Source organism: Artibeus jamaicensis, unplaced genomic scaffold (assembly GCF_021234435.1).
Source record: "Artibeus jamaicensis isolate MK-2021 breed Jamaican fruit bat unplaced genomic scaffold, CSHL_Jam_final scaffold_3272, whole genome shotgun sequence".
NCBI classification, from domain to species: Eukaryota; Metazoa; Chordata; class Mammalia; order Chiroptera; family Phyllostomidae; genus Artibeus; species Artibeus jamaicensis.
In genome coordinates, this window is record NW_026522039.1 from 358,765 (window position 1) to 381,202 (window position 22,438).

Sequence of the window (22,438 nt, forward strand, 5' to 3'; positions counted from 1 at the left end):
GTATCCCAAGGCCGATGAAGGGAAGAGAGCTTTCCTTGAAATGCAATGGCTCTGCTCCACAGGAGAAAGGGCTCCCAGTGCAAGTCACCAGGTGACCCTGGGGCTTGCATCCACAGACCCCCCAGGCCCCCTTTGAAAATGGGGCAGCATGCTGTGGAGTGCTGGCTCTGGGTCTTCAGTGAGCACTGACTCAGAAGGGACACCAAGTCACGCCCTGTGCTGGGACCACACTGTGCAGCCCACACTCTGCAGCCCACACTGCGCAGCGCCACACGGCTCACAGGTGGCGGGGAGCCGTGGCTCCAAGAAAAGAGACACCATGAGAGAACCTCAACTTAGGATTTCTAGATGCAGTTCTGCTCTCCCGCCCCAAGTCTCCCAATGGCAACAGGACTTCCTGCTCTGTTCTCCTCACAGGATAATTAAGATTGACCGGTCTCCCATGGGCACAGGCCTCTTGCCTGTTATTGTCATGTGTGCCAGAGAAAACTGGGGGTGTCTCCCCTCCCCAAGTAAAAGCCTCTCTGTCTCCCTGGGCTACAGATTAATTTGCAGACAGCCTCACTGTGGATTGAAAGCTGGAGAGCTAGAGAGCCACTCCTGGAGACCTTGGGTAAGTCTTTCCCTTACCCAAGACCCCCCTTTCTGATCTTCCTTTCCCCTTCAGCTGAACTATAAGGTTTACCTCAGTTGTCAGAAATCCCTTCTGGATTAAAGAAAAAAAAAACAAAAAACAAGCAAAAAAACCTGGCAGTCCTGGCAAACAGGGTGGTGGGAGGTCCCAGAACCAAGGTCCCTGCGCTGGGGGGAAGGGACTCGAAACCCTAGAGGTTTCAGCATTCTTCCCCGTGGGGTGTGGGAAGAGAGTGCCGGCGTCAGTACATGTTTCCCAGTCCCAACTTTCAGATACTGTGGCTGCACCCTGAGAGCTCACCCAGCAGCTTTCCCCAGGGCGGGTGGTCCCCAACCCCTCTGATTTCCGTCTGTCGAGTTGCTCTGGTACCTCCGATCCCAGTGGACCGGCAAGGCACGGATGGAGAAGCCGGCTCAGACGAACTGACCCAGCACCCTAGCTCCTGGTGAGGAGATGGATGGAAAGATGCGGCAGCCTAGTCACGGTGAGGGCAGAGCGCGCGACACCGAAGAAGCAGGAGCGAAAGCAGGACAGCGCGTCCCACGGTGTTCACAGGGCGCGCGGGGCTCCAAACTCGGGGCGCGGCCAGGGAATTCGGAGAGGATCGCTGCCGTCCACGCCGTCCGGGCTCCGGGTCGGCAGCCCGTGGTCCCTCCATCTGACAGCAAACCCTCACCATTCTGCTCATTGAGCGCGCCCGCGCATCTCGCGGCCTCGGGAAGGGCCCGCACCTCTGTCACGCCGGCCCCGGGGCCCCGCCCGGCCCTCCCCGCCCCGCCCTGGCCGGGGCCCTGGCGGGCGCCCCCTGCGGCGCTGCCCCGCCCCCGCCGTCCCGCGCCGCCTCGGGCTCGGGCCCGCCGCCCGGCCGCCGGCCCACCTGGCGCAGCGCCGCCCTCGGAGCCCGCACACCCGCGAACACCCGCGCTCCCTGCGCACCCCGAGGCCTCAGAAGGGCCCCGCGCCGCCACTCACCAGCTCACAGGGCCCCGGCCCGCCCGGCGCCCGCGCTCTCCCGCCTGGCGATGGCCCCGCTCCTGTACTTCTTATTCCTCCATGGCCTGAAGCAGGCGCTGGGCAGCTATCCGATCTGGTGGTAAGTGAGCCTTCCTCGCGTTCGCCTCTGTACGTCTTTAGCCGCCGTCCCCTCGGGCAGGGACCGCGGTGGCCTGGAGCCCACGCCCTACCCCTGCGACTCCGCGGGCCGCGGGCGGGTTGTTTCCCTTGGCCGCCACTTTCAACCGGTTAGGACCGGGGTTGGGATGCGGGTGGCAGAGCTTCCGGGGACATTGATCCCCCGGCCCGGAGGGGCCCCGGCTCCAGACGGGACGAACAGTGGGCTGGGGAGAGGCTGGAAGTGGCTACACGCAGATGTCACGAACGTCTGGGCAGCTTGAGTCCGAGGGAAGCCGGGAGGGCGAGCAGGGAAACCGAGATTCGCCAGAGATTTTCCTTAAGGACCGTGCTTTACACACACACACACACACACACACACACACACACACACGCACGCACACACACACACCCCTTAAAACAAAGTCGTTGAGACAAGACCGAACAGCTCGGGGCAGCGCAGTTACATAAAGACAGCCGTGGGGACCGGCCGGGAGCGTCGGGCGCTGTGGGGCCAGCGTTAGGCCCTCCGTGCCTCTGCTGCCGTCCGGACAAGGGTGTTCCCGAGGGGCCCTGTCTGCGAGCCCTCTGCCCGGACCTCGATGGCAGTGAGGAACTGCCGAGAGGTACGGAGGGAGAGCGCATCCAGTCTGAGGTTCCCCGAGTGAGAGGCCCGGGAACCCACCGCTGGGAAGGCTGGATAGGACGCTCTCTCCTCTGCCCCAGACAAGGCGCGTTCCTGTAAGACCCTCCTAAACCTGGCAACGGAAGCGCAGACAGACCGAGGGAGGGATTTCGAAGGTCGACTGCACATATTGGGGGAGGAGGATCAGGGTTACTCTCCCTCGTGGCACATGATTAGGCAGCTCCTCCACAGGCCACGGTCCCCCCAGGCCTCCCTGGGGGGAAGCGGGAGCCAAGGGGTCGGGCGCGCAGCGGGAGAGGACCCAGAGTTGAAGAGAAGCCTCCCCACACACCTGCGCACTCTGCACCCACACTCCCAGGAGCTCTCTCCGACGGCTTGGTGGAATTATAATAATTACGCCGAGGGGAAGGGGGAGACCCAACGAGCCCAAGTACATCTAATCCGATAATAATTTTTCTCTTCGAAATGGTTCAAGAGCGGGGGTGCCCAGGGTGGGACTAGGGTCCAGGCGCAGCCAGGCGGGGCGGGGCGGGGCGGGGCGGGAAGATAGCTGGGGCTAGTCTGGGCACCTGGGAGAGGCCCCGGAATGGCGGGGATGCTCTTCGGGGATCCCCGCGCGCGCCCCGCACCCGCGTGGCATCTGCAGGCCCAGTGGCTCCCCGAGCGCGGGCTGCGGCGGGCATGCCTATGATTCGGGGACCCTGATGCTCATTACGCCAGCCACGGGGGGAGCCGGGGAGCGCGTCCCGAGGGCCCCGCGGCCGCCAGCTCCCGCGCTGGCTTCTAATTAGAACCGCCGCCACATTCCTGGGCGCAGGAGGAAGCGCCTTCGCCCCCGCGCTCCTCTCATAAAGAAAAGCCCTGTCACCAGCCTCCTGGCTGCCCCAGGCAGTGAGAGCTTTGTCCTGTTGGAGTCGAGGGACCCCGGCCTTGCCCCCCACAATACACGTGTATCGCCCGTTTCACTTGGGCCGTATGGGTTCGGTCAGAACGGACCACGACCCACCTTCTCCAGATGAAGGAAGGGTCCTCTCACTAGAAGCTACCACTTGGCACCTGCCCAAACAAAAGCCTAGAGCAACCTGTGGCCCCAGAGGGTAGGGGTGCCGTGAAACCCCACTTCGCCTGCACACTCAGTGATTCTCCATTTCCTGAAGTGTGTCTGGTGGACGAAACCTCAGATCTCCTGGGGGCACAGGATTCCCCCTCCTGCCTCCTTTCTGCTCCCAGGGCAGCTGGACACAGGAGGGACACTGTGTCCACAGGGCACACAGGCAGAACAGAGAGAAGGACTCATGGAGAGATGGGGGTTCACAGCAGGGACACCCTCTGTCTCCACTCCCCATCTGCTGGAGCTCCCACAGGTGGCACCTCCTTTTTCCTGCCCACCCTCCCCTGCCAAGGAGGCCCGAGGGACCCTCCCTTTATAATTTCTCACTTTCATGCCTAGCCTTCCTAATTGGCTGTTCAGTTTCAACCTCCCTCCCCAAAAGGAAACCATTGTCCCATCCCTTCTCACCCCACCCCTGCAGCTCACATATAAAAGTGAAAGGGATGGGGGACTTTCTCACCTGAGAAACCACCAGGAAACAGCCCACATCAGGAGCAATTAGGCTTTTGAAGTTGGTGTGGCTCTTGGTGGGAGGGTGGAGAGGAGGAGTTGGTGCTGCTGGAGGAATTTGAAGGGCCATGGGACCCTCAGGACCATCTCAAAGTATGGTAAAGCAAAACAGCCCTCAGCCCAGGACCTTAAGAGTGGCAGAGACCTCTAGGAGCATATGTTCTTGTGTGGGAGGTGGAGGTCGAGGCCTCAGAAGGAACACGGCCAGGACACCTGACTCTGTGGCCAGCACCTCTTCACCAGGCTGCCTGCCTGTGGAATCAGTGAGGTGGAAGGTCCCTGGGACACGGGACTGACACCAGAGTCCAGGGAGCATGGACCCTGTGGGGAGTGACCCCAGTGAGCATAGTGTTCCTTGTTGTACTTTGGGCACCTTCTTGCCACTTCCCCTGTCTGGGCGCTGGCATTTTGTAAACCCCCCACTCCCCACTCCCAGTAGCATGACCAGGCCCCGAGGCCCTCTTCGGCTGCCATCCTTGCCCCCTGAGCCAATCCCACACCCGCTGCCCGGGGTTATTGCACTGGCTGCACCCCCATGGAGAGCCTGCCCCACTTTGCCTGTAGAGACCCCCTTCCTGCTGCTTTGCCCCTCACCAGGCCCTGCTGGACTCCAGGCTCCCCAGGACAGAGGCCATGCCCTGGGTCAGGTGTTGCCCCAGCCAGCTGAGCGGGGCAGTGTGAGACTGAAACTGAACTTCTCCCACTGCTGCGCCAGTTCAGAGGCCTGAGATGTGCTTCCTGCCTCCCCTCCACTCCTGGCCTTCCCCACCCTCCTCACCAGATCCTGCCGGGCCCATTCACACTCCTGGGCATGCAGGCACCAGCTAAGAGTGTATGTCCAGCCCTCTCTCTCCTTCTGGCCCCCGAAGGAAGGCCATTACCTGCCCCCGCCCCCCAGAACCTCCTCTGTGATAGATCTCCCTCCTGCCAGCCCCACAGGCTCCTGGTACACACGGTCTTCTCAGTCTGGGAGTGGGACACAGACTTCCCTCGGGGGGGCCACTGTTTGTAGGGTGAAGGTGCGTGTTGAGTTAAGGAGCAGGTGAAGGAGAGTTCTAGCAGTGCTGCTCAAGATCCTCAAGCTCAGAGCATGATCGAGGAGGAGGAGGAGGGCTGAGCAAGACTCTGAGGCTTCTCAGACAGGCAGGGCCCAAGTGGGCAAGACTTCCTGAGACACCCTGCCTCTGTGAACTGCACCCCGTGTGCCTGCCCAGGGAGGCCCTGCCCCCTGCCTCTCTCCAATTCTTCCCTTTTCCTCTGCCCTGTGTCTCTCTGTCTCTCTGTCTCTCTCTCTCTCTGTGCACCCCTGAGGCTGGCAATAGTGGTAGCTAGATTATAAAACTAGAGAGATCCAGACACCAGCTGACTCCTGAGTGGTGGAGGGTCTTGGGATCCTGGGACCAGAATTCCCCCACAGAACCACCAGCAGACATCCTTTTCCTGAGGGGCAATGTCAGAAACGGCCACCAGTAAAATCTACACAGTCAGAACGTTGGTTCACACAACTGCCAAGTCAGATCTTCCTCATCTCAGTCCTTCACAAGCCCATTGCAGTTCCCTCACTCTCATGCCCATCCTTCTGACTTAGCCGCCCACTCACCCAGGCCTCTATTTGGGGTCTGGGTGTAGCAGCTTTTCTCGGGGTGGGTTGCCCTCCATTTTGCTGGGCTTGTTATCAATTTTTATGGAGCGATTTTTTGTTTTATTTGCATAAACCTGCTAGAATGCTTTGTGGAAGGAGAACAGGATGCCTAACATCCAGAAGGAGCAGTCTCAGAGGGGCTGCGAATCACTCAAATCACACTCTTTGCAGTGGGCCCAGGGCAAGTCTCCAGCCTCCAGGACAGGAGGCAATGGGTCCTGTCCCACAGGTATGGCCCAGGACAGGAGAGCAGGGCTAGGGTATGCTGCCTGTCCAAGCAGGTGTCAGTTATATGTAGAGTGTGGTCCAAAGGTCGTCCACAAAGAAATAAGAACAGAAATTGAAAGTACGTGCATGGGGATATCCCAGCAGTGCCTGCACTGCTGCAGGTTTGGGAATTTTATAATGGGTGAGAAGATTCTAGAAGCCTCCAAGTGCAAGCTGTTCTCTAGCGAGTTTGAAAAGCACCTACCTATGTGTGCCTTGAGCCCAAAGCCCCCTGCGGCAGGCAACCCAGTGGACCTCTGCCCTTTTGCTTCTCCACCCAACACTGCATTTGGATTTTTAAACCAAATGTGAGGCCTTGTATGTGTCCTTGTGAAGTGTGGTTGGAGGGTTGCAAAGTGTCGGGAGCCCACACTGCTGTGCTGGGAGTGAGAGGTGGGGGTCAGAGGCTACAGGCGTCCAGGAAGTGGATTTCGGCTCAGGGTAGAAAAGCTCCCTGGGTTTGAGAGCAATACCAATCCTGGTGCTTGGGAGGTGGTGGGCTGCCCTGCAGGTGTGGAAAGGGACAACCTGCTGCAGTGTGGGCCCCTGAACGTCTGGGTTCCACCACCGCCACTGACAGTCCTCCTGGTAATGTACCTAAACTCCACCAGGTGCAGTCTGCCACTTGGGTAGCATGTTTGCCTAGCGGCTGGTGTCAGACATGCCCTGTACTGGGTGGGCCTTGCAGAGATGCCTTGGCACAAACAGCAGGGACAGCCCTGCCCGCTGCACCCACGCTGGGCTGGACAAGGACCTGACCGATCGCAGGCTGTGGGGAAACAGAGCCGTCCCAGCAGCCTGCTCCCAGTTCACTCTGTCCCTCCCTTTGTAGAACTGGCACAGGAATGTCCCTATATCACCTGCGCAGGTGAAATCCTATGCATCACCTATGCAGAACTCTTTCTTCCTCCCTTCTTGGCCATTTTCCTTCTGAAAATTCTGTACGTTTTTGTTAAATGAACAAGTAAATGAATGAATGAACCAATGGAATTTTTCCTATAAAAATCAGAAGCTGTATGGGTTGGCCTGAGCTGGGGGACTTGAGGACATAGTTGGATGTTCTCACAGCCCCCCCTTTGAATTCCCTGCTCTTGGGCTGGGTGCCCATGACTCATCGGGGAGTGCTGCCTCGGTCTCCCTCCAAGCCTCCACAGGTGACACCCTGGAGGTGTTTCATGCTTTGGCGCTTCCACATTCCTTCCCAGACAAAACGTGCCGCTGCCGCCCAGGGAATCGGGCAAATGCTTGGCCGCGGGCACGAGAGCTTCTGCCCACCTGCTGGGACTTGCTCAAAGTATGTGTCAGTAATGCCTGCTGGCCTGGTGGGTTGGGGATGCTGGGAGGGCTACAGGCAGGGTCATGCACTGGGCAGGGAAAGATGGGTCCTGGGACCCCTTTCCCTTTGGCCCTCCCCATGGAGAAGGCACTCAGGCTCCTGGGGAGGGGTCGTCCAAGTAGAAGAAAGAGGGGAGGCATGCTGCCTTTCCTGAGGTCCCCTCGGTGGGCAAAACCTGGAGGTTAACTGGGGCAGGTCTGCACCAATGGGGGAGCCTTGGTTCCTCAGGGCTCTTGGACAGCTCCTCCCAAAGGAGCAGAGTCCACCCATTAAAGCTGGGTAGCCATCAACCCTCAGGGGGAGCAGCCCTCACTTAGGGCTTCAGATCTCAGGACAAGAACCTCATTCCTCCCGTGGAGAGGAGTCTTAGCAGAGAGCAATTCCAACCAGGACAAGTGCTCTGGAGGCCTCATGTATCATCATGAGGGACACCAGCTGCACAAACCAGGACCCTCCAAGCCAGAGACCCTAAAGGGTGGGCAGCAGAGGCCCCAGGACCTCCTCGCTCCCCCAGGGCCTGGGCAGAGCTTTATGCCCTCAAAGGACAAGAGAAGACATGGCTTTGCCCTCTGGAAAAGGCACCTTATGGCCCAGATGTGGCGGGATGTGCGGGAAGTGGTAGCCAGCTTTGGCAGCACAAGAAGGCAAACAACAGGACTGGCGAATAGAGAGCTTCCTGGGAGAGGTGGCCTGATGACATGGGGTGGAATGTGCCCAGGGCCACCAAGGTGCAAAGGACCTACCTCCCCTCTGCTCACCTCGCTCTGGGAACCTCAGATAGAACGTGGCCCCTGCCTCCTGAGAGAGAGGGGGAAACTGAGGCCCAAAAGAAGAAAGGCAAAATCAGTTAAACCTGAGAATAACGGCAGAGCTGGTGCCCACATCCTGCATTCCAGGCCCAGCCGGGCCCCTGCCCACAGACCCTGAAAAATGCTCATGGCCAGGATTCAAGAAAACTGAGATCCTGACCCTGATCCAGACCTACCTGGAGGGTGCACGGGGCCAGCCCCTCTAACTGGAAATCTGTGCTCTGCCCAGACCTTCTTCTGCCCTCTGGCCCCACCACAAAATTACAGTAGAATCTACATGGTGAAGGCCATCAGCCAGACTGGGTTCCAATGGCCTGTTCTCATGCATGTCACATCAGCGCCACCTCTGCTCCGAGCAAGGCAGTCTGGCAAGGGGCCCAGCCTCTCAGCAACACCATCCTCAGCAGCAGTGAACAAGGGAGGGGGAAGGAAACCACCAGGGCTAGTGGCAGGTGTGGTCCACGTGGCCGTGACGCTGCTGGAACCAAGCCTAGGGGCCACTTTGCATGTGGTGTGTTCTGGGCTAAAGGTGACTCCGCACCTTGGAAAAAAGTCTGTCATCTCACAGACTTAATACTGTGGGTTCTTTTCATTTTATTCATGGTTTTAAAAGCTACTCAGAGCTGTTAGTGTTCTGCATTGTAAGGTTTACCTTGTCTGTTTAGCATTTTCTGAATCTCCGGGACTTTCTCAGTGATGATGCCAGCAGTGACTTAGGCCCGTGGCGTGGGTGTGCTCTGTCTGACTGTTGGCCCCTCTGCAGGGAGGGTCTCTCCTGAGCTGAGATCCAGGGTAAAGGCTCAGAGCCCAGAGTCTGAGGAGTGCATTCAGTGTGGGACCCTCTGATTTTGAGAGGCCTGTGGGACATGATGTCCAGCTGGGCAGCTAAAAGTTATAGCCTCTCTGCAGGGGTGTGGGTGCTCCTGGAATGCCAACCTGCACCTCGGGGTTGGCAGAGGGAGGAAAATGCAGGCCTCCTCACGGGTGAGCCACGTGACCAGGATGGGTGGAGAAAGTGCGTGAAGCGAGGGCAGGCAGACTCTCCACCTCTCCTTGGGTGGGCAGGGCCCTCATGCTCCTGTGGCTCCCAGGCCCCCAGGATCACAATCCCAGGGGCCATCAGGGCAGGGCTGGCAGCCCCCAAGTGGCCGTCAGCTGGAATGTCCTTCAGTGGCAATGGCCATGAGGAGGAGGGAATGCATTGTATCCCTGAGGCAAGGTCAGGCCCTCGCTGTGATCTGGGTTAAAAGAAGAGTAAGGGATTTCGGATGCCACTACGGTGCTCACGTGGACTCAGCCATTTCTCCTGTGAGTGGCCCCTGACCAGGCCTCTCCCATCCCCATATGGACCTCAGGGGAGACTGGAGGACTAATCTGCCACATAGATTCCAGGAGAGAGCTCAGCCCAGGCTCCAAGGTCAATGAGGTTGATTCCACACTGAGGCTCCTCCTGAGAACCCCTCTCATTAATGCTGGATGGAGACTCCACTTTGTCCCTTCAGGCTGGAAAGCAAGCTGTCCCTTGTGACCAGACATCATCCTTCCCACCACGTGGCTTCTGGAACAGTCACCACTGACACCTCCTCCTCTTGTAGGTGTCTCTGAGGGGACATGTGGGCCCGGCCCCAGTAACCTGTTCATCTCTGGTTCCAGGACTGCTGGGCTAGAGAGAGGCACATGGCTGCACCAGGGAAGTGGATGGGGCCATGGGATTCATGTCTGGCCCAACTCCTGACCTGGATCAGACATATCCTCCTGGGTTGAACCGAATCCATGGTCTCAAAGGTGGCATTGGATGTCTCCAGAAGCCTTGGGGTTCAGAAGCAGAAACCAGAGGGGAACCCTGGCTGCTACGCCCAACCATGTGGACTTGAAGAGGCCTCAGGGTCTCTTCACCAGCAGGGAGGCTTTGCAGCCCCAGGACTCAGAGCTGGATGCACCCTCAGTAACCCAGAATCAGAACCTCTTTCCCAGGCTGTGTTTCTGACCCAGCAGGTTCAGGGAACTCAAGTTCCTGGCAGGTCCTGTAGTATGCACATTGGCAGGTCGGGGGCTACCCCGGCAGGACGTCACTCTCACCCAGACACCTGGTGTGTCAGCTAGAGAAGCCGAAGCACAGAGGGTACCCTGGCTGCAGGCAGAGTCTACCAGCCCGGGCACAGGCACGGGCTGCCTCAGCTGTCTGTCCCCCCGACAACGGTTCCATGATGGAAATGAGAAGTGCAGGTTTAGTGGTGGCTGGTAGGTTTTGTTTACTGATTCGATGTGCATCTTACTCATTGTCATGGTCCGCTCGTCTGTGTCCTCCAGATTCCAGAGTTGAGCTCTGACCTACAGTGCGAAGTGTTAGGAGGTAGAGCCCCATGGTCAGGCCAGTGTCCTTATGAGAACAAGGAGAGACAGGAGCTCATTCTTTGTCTCCCGCAGGAGGACACAGTGAGAAGGCAGCTGTCAGAGGAGAGAGCCCGCCTGCACGGTGCCACCAGCCACACACAGCCGACTTCACCAGTGTCTCCAGGGGCATCCTTTCCCTGCTCCTGTCCCACTTGGTGCTGCCTCTAGTCTTTGGGAGACCGACTCTCAGAGAGGCTGGTACATGGTAGTCCTAGGGGACTGGGCCCCTTACAGCCACTGCTGCAGATGGAGGCTGTTCCCTACTCTCCCATCCAGTCCCAGCCCAGAGCTCTCCACTTCCTCCTGGAAGGGTGTGGCAGGAGGGACCCACAGATCATGGTTTCCAAGTACTGATTGAACGCGCTGCAGGAACACAATGTCTACCTTCTCCTTAGTTAGAAACCTGGGTCCTGGGTGTGTGCAGTACGGATGCTTTCCTGGCTTTATTGACATGCAGGTGACAGGTGACATCGTACAACATGATGATTTGATAAAATACAGGTACATGTTGCAAAATGATCACCACATAAGATTAGTGAACATGTTTGAAATTTTATATTATTTCTTAATTAATTTATTTATTTTAAAAGATTTTGTTTATTTATTTTTAGAGAAAGGGGAAGGGAGGGAGAAAGAGAGAGAAACTTCCATGTGTGGTTGCCTCTCGTGCACCCCTACTGGGGACCTGGCCCACAACCCAAACATGTGCCCTGAGTGGGAATTGAACTGGTGACCCTTTGGTTTGAAGGCTGGCACTCAATCTGCTGAACCACACCAGCCAGGGCTTATATGATTTTTTTAATGACTCAGTTTGTCCTTTAAGACCCAACCAACACTTGCTGGCCCAGTTAGACCCCTTGGCCCTTCCCTGCCCCTTTTCTGCTCAACACCGGCCCTGCCCCCATAAGAAAGGGAAACCCCCCACCCCTGACTTTCAGCCTTTCTCGGGAAGGGTCTGCATTGCCCAGGTCCCCTTGGGCACCTGGCTTTTGGACAGAGAAACCTTTTCAGAAGCAATTCAAGAAACTAATGGGGTAGGAGAGGGATCCAGTTGGGGTTGGTGGAGGCTGGAGTAGCTGGAGCAGCATCTGGGCTGGCAGCTGCTGGCACCTTGGCCTCACTTGAGAAGGCGACAAGCCAGGGCCTGCCCAGAGGAGGGCCAGGAGGAGGCAGGTGGGAGCTGACTCAGCATCTCTAGGAGTGAGCTGGGGAGAGACTGTGAACCTGAGAGACCCTCTCTGTATCTCCCAGAGTAGTGGCATGGGGTATGAAGGAAGCAGGGTGGGCCCACTCTTCCTGCCCTGGCCCTGACTCACAGGCAGGAAGGGTGGTGGGGAGGGCCAGGGTGGTGCAGGCACTTGGCTCTCTGTGGGGCTGTGGAGCTCTGGGGTGGGCACCTCAACCCTCCTGTAGCCCCACCCACAATGCATCCTGGCCTCACATCTGGCATGGGGCCAGTACCTTGAGACTGGCAAAGACAGAGAGATAGAGTCCTCTCCTCTGTCTGTCTGAGTCTCTAAGTCAGAAAGCATGTTCAAAAGCTGTGTAAACTTTCATCCTGGTGAGAGATGGACCCCTACAGGAGTCACCCCTGGAGCTACTAGAGGGGCCTGAGCCACAGGGCTCCTCCTCAACCGCTCCTGCTGGACACTCAGCCAGTGAAGGGTGCCCAGGCCTCAGCACCTGCATCTCCCCCACTCACTGACAAGCGTGCGCCCTCCCCTGGTGCTGCAGGTCCGGTGGGGTGGGCGTGCAGCCTAGTGGATATGCCATTACAAGGATTTCTGTCTCGAGACATCCATGTGGAGCCCCCAGCACCTACTTCTCATCAGGAGTGGGGCATGAAGTTTTGGAAACGGATGCTAACCTTTGCCTGGGGCAGGCAGAGCCATCTACACACAGAATCCACACAGGTTGCGCAGTTTCTGGAGCCAGGACAAGGCTATCTGGTGGGTGAGTGGCCCAAAAATGGGCTGGAGTGGACTGGACAGGAAGTGGGGGTGGCAAGCAGGACCAGGGTCTGAGCTCCACTCCTCATGGCTCTCCACACCCGAGTGGCCAAGAGTGATGAGGACATGCAGGCTAGCTACGCACCATCTCTGCCCCCTGCCCCCTACCCCACTGCCTCCCCTGTCCCACTGCCTCCCCTGTCCTCCTACCCATGCCCCATGCCAGAGCACCAGGCCAGGCCCAGCTTCTCTGCTCATCCTGCCATCTGTCCACCTGACCCTGTCTTATCCATCCTGAAGGCAAGCACTAGGTTGCCACAGGGTCCCCAAGAGATGGCAGAGGCAACCCATGTGGGGCCCCTCTCAGAACCATGCTTATAGGGCAAGGTGCAGGAGAGCCAGGCAGGTTATGGGAAGCTTCCCAGAGGGGAAAGACCAAATAGTTGGGTGAGAGCAGATGGCTAGCCTTTCTGGAAACTTTGGGGTCCTGGGACTATGAAGCTGTCATGAGAGAAACCTGGGAGAGTGAGGCCTGGCTTGGTACTAACAGTGCTCCACAAGGAGTGAATGAATGAGCCAGCCCCACCCCCGCCACTGCATACCACGGCAGAGACACAGACTGAGATGGGGGTAAGGGGAGGCCAGTGGTGTCTGGCATGAGGTCATGGCTAATTTGTGGCTCATCAAGACATGGAGCAGGTAACGGACAGGACAGGGAGCACTCTGGCGTATCAGAGTGGGGACGTGCGAGGGACCCAAGAGGCTAGGAGTCTAGTCTGGAAGCACCAGGGCTCCCTCCAGAAGGGGAGGCACCCATGGGAAGTAAGCCTGGCTTTGGTAGGGCATCTGGCTGCAAAGTGAGTGGACACTCCTGAAAGAGACAGGTTTGACCCTGAGAGATGTGCAGGGTCTGGAGAGCAGGAGGGCTCCCAGGAATGGGGTAAACACACAGGCTGTTGAGGGGTTTGGACAGGAGGGCATGGGGTGAGAGGACATCACATGTGTTGTGATGGGAGACCCTGCACTCAGGACTTCCAGGGAGAAGTCGTCCACTCTCCAGCTGGCTAAATAACTAATAAGGTGGAACTGCATATGTATTGCCTGCCGAGGGCCAAGGAGCAGGGCTCTGCAAGCAGAGAGGGTTCTCTGTGTGGCAGCTGGGATGGGTGAGACAAGACCCCTTGTTGGGGGGAGGCTGCGGAGGCAGAAGTACAGGGCCTCAGGCTGTGAGAGGAGTAAGTGGTGGTGGGGAATCCAGATCTTAGCAGGGCCGTGCGGTGAGGAAATTGTGAGCCATGGAAGGCATGGGCGCTCGGTGGCTGGAAGGCACAGGCCCATGCCTCACAGCCAGCTGTCCTGTAAAGGTTCTGAAGACCAGGGTGGGAAAGACAGTAGGATCTGCTTTGTGCTTCCAGAGAGCAGGTTTTTTTTTTTTTTTCCAATGGCTGTCACGGAAGCTAGATGAAACTAAGTTAGACTTAGAGTGGAACTTACCAAATGCCAGTATCATCATGGGGGTATGTGTTTGCTGAGAGACACAGAAGCCTTCAACCCTTCTTCTCAGGGTGCTCCGCCCCCAGGGGAGAGGAGGTGCTGAGTAAGAACCTCTAATAGGCCCTGGCTGGTGTAGCTCAGTAGATTGAGCGCGGGCCTGTGAACCAGAGGATCGCGGTTCAATTCCCGGTCAGGGCACATGCCTGGGTTGCAGGCCAGTTCCCAGCAGGGGCTGCACTAGAGGCCACCATACATTGACATTTCTTTCCCGCTCTCCTTCCTTTCCCCTCTAAAGATAAATAAATAAAATATATTTTAAAAAAGAACCTCTAATAGTTCTGGCTGAGGCATCATTGAAGCCACCATGTACTCATTCTCCTCCCGCCTGCAGCCCAGCTAGCAAGCTCCCAGACAAGTGAGGGTCCAGGGGACGCTCTAGGTCTAGGACTGGGACATCCCATACCTTGCAGTCCAGAGGAAGAAGGGGGGCTGCCTCAACAGAAAGAGGACAGCCCGTGTGCACAGCCCGTGGCCCGAGTGAGTGAAGAGTCAGCAGATCCCTAGCAACAATGCATTCAGAAGCCTTGGATGCTGGTCCCCTAGAACCACCCACCCAGGGAGCCTCCTGGATCTGGGGCCTCCCCCGTGAGCCCGAGGGTCTCTGCAGCCCCTTCCCAGAGGCCCTGAAGGCCCTCCATGATATCAGCAGTTGATGGAAAAGATTACACGCCCCGCACCATCCACTCTGGGTTGAAGAGATGCGGAGCTCTGCCTGCAAGTACCGCCAACCGCTGCAGAGGGAGGCACCTCCACGAGCGGCAGGACTGTGCATCACATGCTGGACTGGAGAAGCTCTTTCTCCCTCCTCCTGCCAAGAGGACCTGGTGGTGTTTTGAAACCAAAGTGCAATTACTACAGTAAAATGGACATGGTTCAATCAGTTCTGACACACAAACACATGTGTAATCAACTCCCCATTAAACGCAGAGCACTCTGTCACTGTAGTCCACTGTGGTCTAGTGCAACTTTCTGCAAGAACTGCAATGTTCCATATCTAACCCTCTGCCATGGTAGCTTTGAGCCACTTGTGGCTGGTACAACTGAGAAACCAAGTTTTCTCTCTTTTGATGTCATTTTATTTAGTTTAAATTCAGGCACCTGCAGGGTAGTGGGGACCATTCTGCAGCCAGAGAAACATTCTCTCTGCCCCTGTCAGGCCCATCCTACTGTGTGCATAACCGCTGCCCTGGTTTCCGTCCCCACCCGTGGTGTGGGCAGCTTCTGTCTCAGAGAGATGGAGCTCAGGCACCTGCGTCAGGCCTCCCCACCGCACTGCCCTCCTCTGTCCCAGAGCTTCTCTGCAGAAGCTCTGTCTGTTATTCACGTGCCTGTGCTGCACATGCAGCAGCTTCTAGGTTTGTGCCCATGATTACAGCCCTGGGAGTATTCCTGAGCACATCTTCCTTGAGACACATTTTTATTTCTGTTGGGCTGGCACAGCGAGTGTGTGATTTGACCACTGCTGTGCCCATCTTACCACCGCTCCTGCCCTGGACCAGCAGTACCTCCTTGGGGCAGCAAGCCTCCGTCCTTGATTTACTTCCCACCGCTCCACAGGCACATCTTAAGGTTTTGTGCCAAATCTCGGGTACAGTGTGGGGACAGGCCACCTCCAGAGTGCAAGCATGTCTCACCATGGAGTGCACAAAAGAAAAGGCCCCTGTGCTCCATCCAGGGCAGCTCTCCCACTCACTAGGTCTCCTTATCCTTCTCCCCAGGTCCCTGGCTGTTGGGCCCCAGTATTCGTCCCTGGGCACACAGCCCATCCTCTGCGCCAGTATCCCGGGCCTAGTACCCAAACAGCTGCGCTTCTGCCGGAACTACGTGGAGATCATGCCCAGCGTGGCAGAGGGTGTCAGGATCAGCATCGAAGAGTGTCAGCACCAGTTCCGTGGCCGCCGGTGGAACTGCACCACCATCAACAACAGCCTGGCCATCTTTGGCCCTGTGCTGGACAAAGGTAGGCCTTTCAAATGGAAGTGGCAGCCTGTGGGTGTGGCTGGCCCAAGCCAGCTGCTCTGCTCTGCCCTGGTGTCTCACTTGGCACTTGGCATGGGAGCAGCACCTCCAACAGGTGGACAGACCTCATGACGTCTGCATCTGGTGTGGTTCCTGCACATGGTCCCTGGCTCTGAGGGGCTTCTGTAACTCGGGAGGGACACAGGACCATGCAGGTTTCTCGGCTTCTCTTCTTCCCAAGGCAATTGCACAGCTCCAAGAGGACACTTCAGGCAGGTCTTAGAAATTTTTTTAAAACAGTAAGGGAGAGGATTGGGGGCCAAGAGGCACATGAGGGAAGCTGCCCAGTGTCCTGGAGCCAACAGTTATGTTGGAAAGAAGAGGAAGAAGAGGAGGGCTGCATGCTGGTTAACTTTTGGTGAACAGCAAATTTTCTCAAAACATCATGGTTTAACAATGATGATGTGTCATAATCCAACAAATCAGAGTGCAGCACGCACAGGCAGGGATGGTCTATGCCCCTCAGCCAGCCCGGTTCTCTCACGCATCTGGCAGTCAATGCTGCTGTCAGTAGGAGCAGCCACAAGTGACCTCTGCATGTGACCTGGGCTCCCGTACCACGTGGTAGGTGGGATCCACCAGCAAGTGGGAAGTGAGGGAGGCGGAGAGAGAGAAAAAGACTCCTTTCATTTAGCAGAATGTCTTCAAGATTCATCCACACTGTAGCATGTTACAGGACTTCATTCCTTTTATGGCTAAATAATATTCCAATAAATGGACATATCACATTTTACTATCTATTCATCATTGATGGACATTTGGGGTATTTCTACCTGTGGCCATTGTGAATAGTGTTGCTATGAACATTTGTGTACAACTATCTTTGAGTATTTGTTTTCAAAACCTTTGCAGTGGATGAGTAGCATTGTTTGTTCTCAAGATAATTCTCTGGCCCCGGCTGGTATAGCTCAGTGGATTGAGCATGGGCCTGCGAACCAAAACATCACGGTTCGATTCCCAGTCAGGGCACATGCCTGCATTGCAGGTCAGTTCCCAGCAGGGGCCAGTTCCCAGCAGGGGATGCACAAGAAGCAACCATACATTGATATTTCTCTCCCTCTCTCCTTCCACTCCTCTCTAAAGATAAGTAAATTTAAACTTTTTTAAAGATATTTTTTAAAAAAGATAATTCTCTGTTTAAGTTTTTGAGGAACTACCAAACTGCTTTCCACAGCAACTGCACCATTTTACATTCCCACCCGCAAGGCATAAGGGTTCCTTTTTTCCACATTCTTGACAACACTTCTTATTCTCTGTGTTTTTTCACTTTAGTCACCTCAGTGGATACAAAATGGCATCTCATTGTGATTTTTATTTGCAGTTCCCTGAAGACTAATGATGCTGAGGATCTTTTTATAGGATTATTGTACATCTGTATGTCTTCTTTAAAAAAATGTCGGTTCAAGTTCTTTGCCCAGTTTTTAATTTGGTTGTTTGTGTTTTTGTTCTTGAGTTCTTAGAATTTTTCATAAATTCTGAACACTAATCATTTCTCAGATATACAATTTGCAAATATTTCCCCCATTTTGTGGGTTGTCTTTTCACTTTTCTGACAGTGTCCTTTGATGCACAAATTTTTAAAATTTTGATAAAGTCTAATTTATTTATTTAAATGTCTTATTAAAGTAAGCATTGTTTAATCTAAGGTTACAAAGATTTACACTTATGTTTTCCTCTAAGAGTTTTATAGTTTTATTTCTTACATTTAATCTTTGATCTATGTTATTAACTTTTGTATATGATATGAAGTTGTGGTCCAACTTCATTCTTTTTTAATGTGAAAATGTAGCTATTCCAGCATCATCTATTGAACAGACTTTTCCCCTCTCATTGAATGGTCTTAGCTTCCTGTCAAAAATCAGTTGGCAGTAGGTGTAGGGATTTATTTCTGTACTCTCAATTTCATTCTACTGATCTATAGGTCTATTCTTCTGCCAATGGCACATGATTTTGATTGCTATAGCTTTGTAGTGTTTTTTAAAGTTGGAAAGTGTAAGTCCTCCAACTTTGTTTTTCTTTTACAGGATTATTTTGGTTATTTGGGGTCCCTTCTGATTTCATATAAATTTTGGGATTAGCTTTTCTATTTCTGCAAAAAATGGCTATTGAGATTTTGATGGGGATTTCATTGAATCTGTAGATCACTTTGGAGAGTATGCCATCTTAACAATATAAAGTCTTCCAATATTTAAATATGGGGTGTCTTCCATTTATTTAGGTCTTCCTTAACTTCTTTTATCAATGTTTTATAGTTGTCAGCGAACAAGTCTTGTACATCTTTGGTTAATGCATTCCTAAGTATATTACTTTATTTGATGCTATTGTAAATGAAATTGTTTTTTAATTTCTGTTTCAAATTGTTCTTGCTGATATATAGAACTAGAACTGATTTTTGTGTTTTGATCTTGTATCCTACAACTTGTTCCTTAGATCTGGTAATTTTTGTTGAGTCTTTAGGACTTTCTATATATGAGATCATGTCAGCCGTGAATAAAAATAATTTTAATACTTCCTTTCCAATTTATGTGCTTTTTTACAGTATTTCTTTTCTTGCCCAATTGCTCTGGCTAGCACTTCCAGTATTCTGTTGAATCATCTTCTTCATTTTAGGGAGAGACTTTCAGTCATTCAACTTTGAGTATGTTGTTATCTCTGGGTTTGTTATTTATGCCCCGTATCATAGAAGGAAAACTTTCAGTCATTAATTATTGAGTATGAGGTGACCTGTGGGTTTCTCCTTTATCCCTTATCGGGTAGAGGAAATTCCCATCTATTCCTAGTATGTTGAGTGTTTTTATCATGAAAGGATGTTGGATTATATCAAAATCTTTTTTACTTATCAATTAAAATGTGTATGTGTCATCTTCATTCTATTAACGTGGTATGTTAGTACTGGTTGATGTTTCTACATGGAACCACCATTGCATTCTTAGGATAAATGCTCTTTAATCATGATGTACATTCCTTTTAATATGCTGGATGTTTTGGTTTGTAAGGATTTTGATGAGGATTTCTACATCAATATTTGTAAGGGATATTGGTCAGTAGTTTGGTTTTGATATAACCTCATTGGATGTGTTTGGAATTCTTTCTTACTCCTTTGTCTTTTTTTGGAAGAGTTTAAGAATGATCCATATTGATTCTTTTTAAAATGCTAGGTATAATTCTATAAGCTCTTCTTCATTGAAAAGTATTAAATTACTGATTCAATCTCTTGACTTGTTATAGAGCTATTCAGATTTTCTGTTTCTTCTTGAGTTAGTTTTAGTAGTTTGTGTTTTTCTGGGAATTTCTCCACTTTATCTAGATTTTCTTTCTTTGCATGTCTCATGATTTTTGGTGAATCTGTACTTTTTGAATATTATAATATGGTAACTTTGGAAACCAGATTCTTGCCCCTCCTCCGGGTTTGTTGTATTTACTGTGAGTTGTACTTGCTTTTTTGTTTGGTGACTTTTAAAAACTATTAATAATTACTGTATTCTTTGTCATGTGTGGTCTCTGAAGTATCTGTTTCTTTACTTTGTACTCAGCTAATCATGGTTTGGTAGAAATTTCCCTAATACCCTGGAGAAAAAAAAAACAGCAAAAATACTCTTCTCATGTTTGCAGACCAGCTATGTGCTGTGTGCTCTTTCTCTGTTATCTAGTCTGCTCACAACTTGCCTTAGTTTTGTTTCCTGCCACTGAGCCTGGAGATCAGCTGGAGATGAAAACTTAAGATACTTCCTGAGCAAGCATCCTGCATTTGATATGCATGTGGCTTTAGTTCTCTCAGGATGCACAGGAGCTTTTCAAAGCCTTTATTCACCAAAGTAGTTCTTTCCCCAGCTTTTCCTTCCAGGCAGCCAACTATCTTTTTTCCCCAGGTAGAAGTGGCTGGTTCATTTGATTTTAATATTTTCATGGAATATCTTCCACTGAGAGAGTTCAGTCCTTTAGGGAACCCCAGACATGTCAAAACAGACAAAATCCTCAGGGAAAATGTCCACTATACTCCATTCAGAACCATCTACACACATGGAAACAACAAGGACTGCCATCTCAAGACTTCACTGTGCCATGGAGCCTGGTGGGCCATGGCCACGTAAGAACAGCAAGAAGCTCTCCTACCTTGATAGAGTCACCTTGATTCAGAATTTGCTTGGTTGCCGAAAACCTTGGGCTCCTTTCCAAGGTTATAACAATGTTGATTATGACAGTTTTTGCTTATTTTTTCATGTTTCTGTGGAGGGACAGGCTCTTGGCACTTCCTACTCTGCTATTTCACTGATGTCACTTCATGTCACCTTTTGAGACAATGTTTCAGGGGCCTTGCATTGTTACATTTACTGGTTGAGGCGGTTTCAAAGGCCAACCCAGGTTCTGAGGTAGGAGACAAAAACCCCAACCCTTGGTGACAGGTTAAAGTCACCTTGAGAGATGAGCATGAAGGATGGAATGGGCACTGGTGCAGCACCCTCAGAATGCAGAGGAAGGGAAAACATAAGAGACATCTGGGAGGAAGATGCATCATGTCCTGGGACTACTGTTGTGCACACAGCAGGGGCCCCCTGAGGAGGGGTCCTAAGAGTGTAGCTGAGTGCTGCATAGAGGGCTGGAGGGGCCTGACAGTGTTTGCCCAAGCACCCAGGATGCCCAAATGTCAGGTGGTCACAACCACACCACAAGTGAGCCCATGTTCTCTGAAGCTTGTGGGTGAGGAGGTCATACCATGTGACCTTGATCAGCAAGTCTGCTCACTTCCCGGAGCGTCAGCATCCCTGTCACAAAATGAGAAAATAATTGCTACTTGGCTGACTTCACAGAGCTACTGTAAGGGTAATTACATAGTAGTTCCCCGTGGGGATGGCTGTCACTGTGCATGGAAGGTCCACAGGGCAGTGTGGCACATCAGGCATATGAAGACATGTGTGTGCACGCACACATGTGTGTACACGTGTGAATGTGTTGTGTGCTTGCATGCATTTGTGCGCATGTGTGTGAATGACTGTGTGAATACATGTGTGCTCATGTTTGGCCATATGTACATAGTGTGTATGGTGTGCACATGCATGTATTTGTTTAGCTTGTGCGTATGCATGCATGATATGTTGGCTTATATGGTGTGAGTGCAGGTGTGCACATGTGTTCAAATGTGCAAATATTGTGTGGTGTGTGCACATGTACATGAGCGCGTGTGTGCTGTGCATGTGAGTGAGCATGCCTATGGTGCAGCTGCTGCCTATGTGGAACCCATGCTATGCCTTGGTCAGTGGTGTTGTGGGGCCAAGAGGCATGTTCAGCACTTGCATCATGGCCAGGGTGCCCCAGACACAGTCCCTGTGCCATCTGGGTTCCTGGTGCCAGAGCCCAGATGGGGACTCCTAGGGTTCCCATTGCCCCAAAAGGAAACAACAGGATTTGAGGATGAAGGCAAAAGCCTATTCTCTCTGAAGAAGCTGCCATAGAGTCATGGAGGAAGGCTGTCTCAGATGGGGCTGGACTCCACCTGGAAGCCAGAGAGGGAAATGTGGGTTTATTTCTGGGTTCTGTTCTATCCTGTTGGACCACGTGTCTATCTCACTAATGCCCATGCATGCCATCCTGATTACCTGCACTGAGTTTCAACACTGGGAAGTGTGAATTCCCCAACTTTGTTCTGTGTTTCCAGGCTTGTTTTGGCTGTTTGAAGCCCCTTACCTTCCTGTGTGAATTTTAGGGTCAGTTCATCAGTCTGCAGATACCTTGGATTTTTAAGGATTGTGTTGAATCTGCAGATCAAGTTTGGGAATGTAGCCATATTAACAATATTGTCCCCTGGTCCACAAACATAGATGTCTTTTCATTTACTTGGGTCTTTAATTTCTTTCAACGATGTTTTGTTTTCAGTGTACAAGTCTTGCACTTCTTTTGTTAAATTTATTTCTAAGTATTTTATTCTTTTTAATGCTGTAGTAGGTTGAATTGTTTTCTTTTTTAAAAAATATTTATTTATTTATTTATTTATTTATTTATAGAGAGAGGGGAAGGGAGGGAGAAAGAGAAACAGCAATGTGCAGTTGCTTCTCATGGACCCCCCCCACTGGGAACCTGGCCTGAAGCCCAAGCATGTGCCCCAACTGGGAATCCAACCTGTGACCCTTTGGTTCGCAGGCTGGCACTCAATCCACTGAGCCACATCAGCCAGGGTAGCATTGTTTTCTTAATCTCATGTTTAGATTATTTATTGCTTAGGTAAAGAAACACAGTTGATTTTTAATGTCCCTCTACTTTGTATCTTTGCTGAAGGTTTATCAGTTCTGATAGTTTTTGTGCATTCTTAGGGTTTTCATATTACTTGCTGATAAAGACTGTTTTCCTTCTTTTTTTCCAATCTGGATGTTCTCTGTTTTCTTTTCTTGTTCAGTTGTCCTGGCTGGAGGCTCCAGGACAGTGTCGAACAGCAGTAGGCAGAGTGAGCACTCTGATTTCATCC

The 22,438-nt window shown here is 52.7% G+C and overlaps 1 protein-coding gene across 1 annotated transcript in view; it reads left to right on the plus strand.

Annotated features, from left to right (window-relative positions):
* Positions 1-1,656: 1,656 nt before the first annotated feature.
* WNT3A (Wnt family member 3A) overlaps positions 1,657-22,438 on the plus strand; it is a 43,369-nt gene continuing 22,587 nt past the window's right edge. The window contains exons 1-2 of the mRNA XM_037140473.2: positions 1,657-1,727; positions 15,681-15,922. Coding sequence (XP_036996368.1) covers positions 1,657-1,727; positions 15,681-15,922 — 313 coding nt within the window. The remainder of the gene's footprint in view (positions 1,728-15,680; positions 15,923-22,438) is intronic.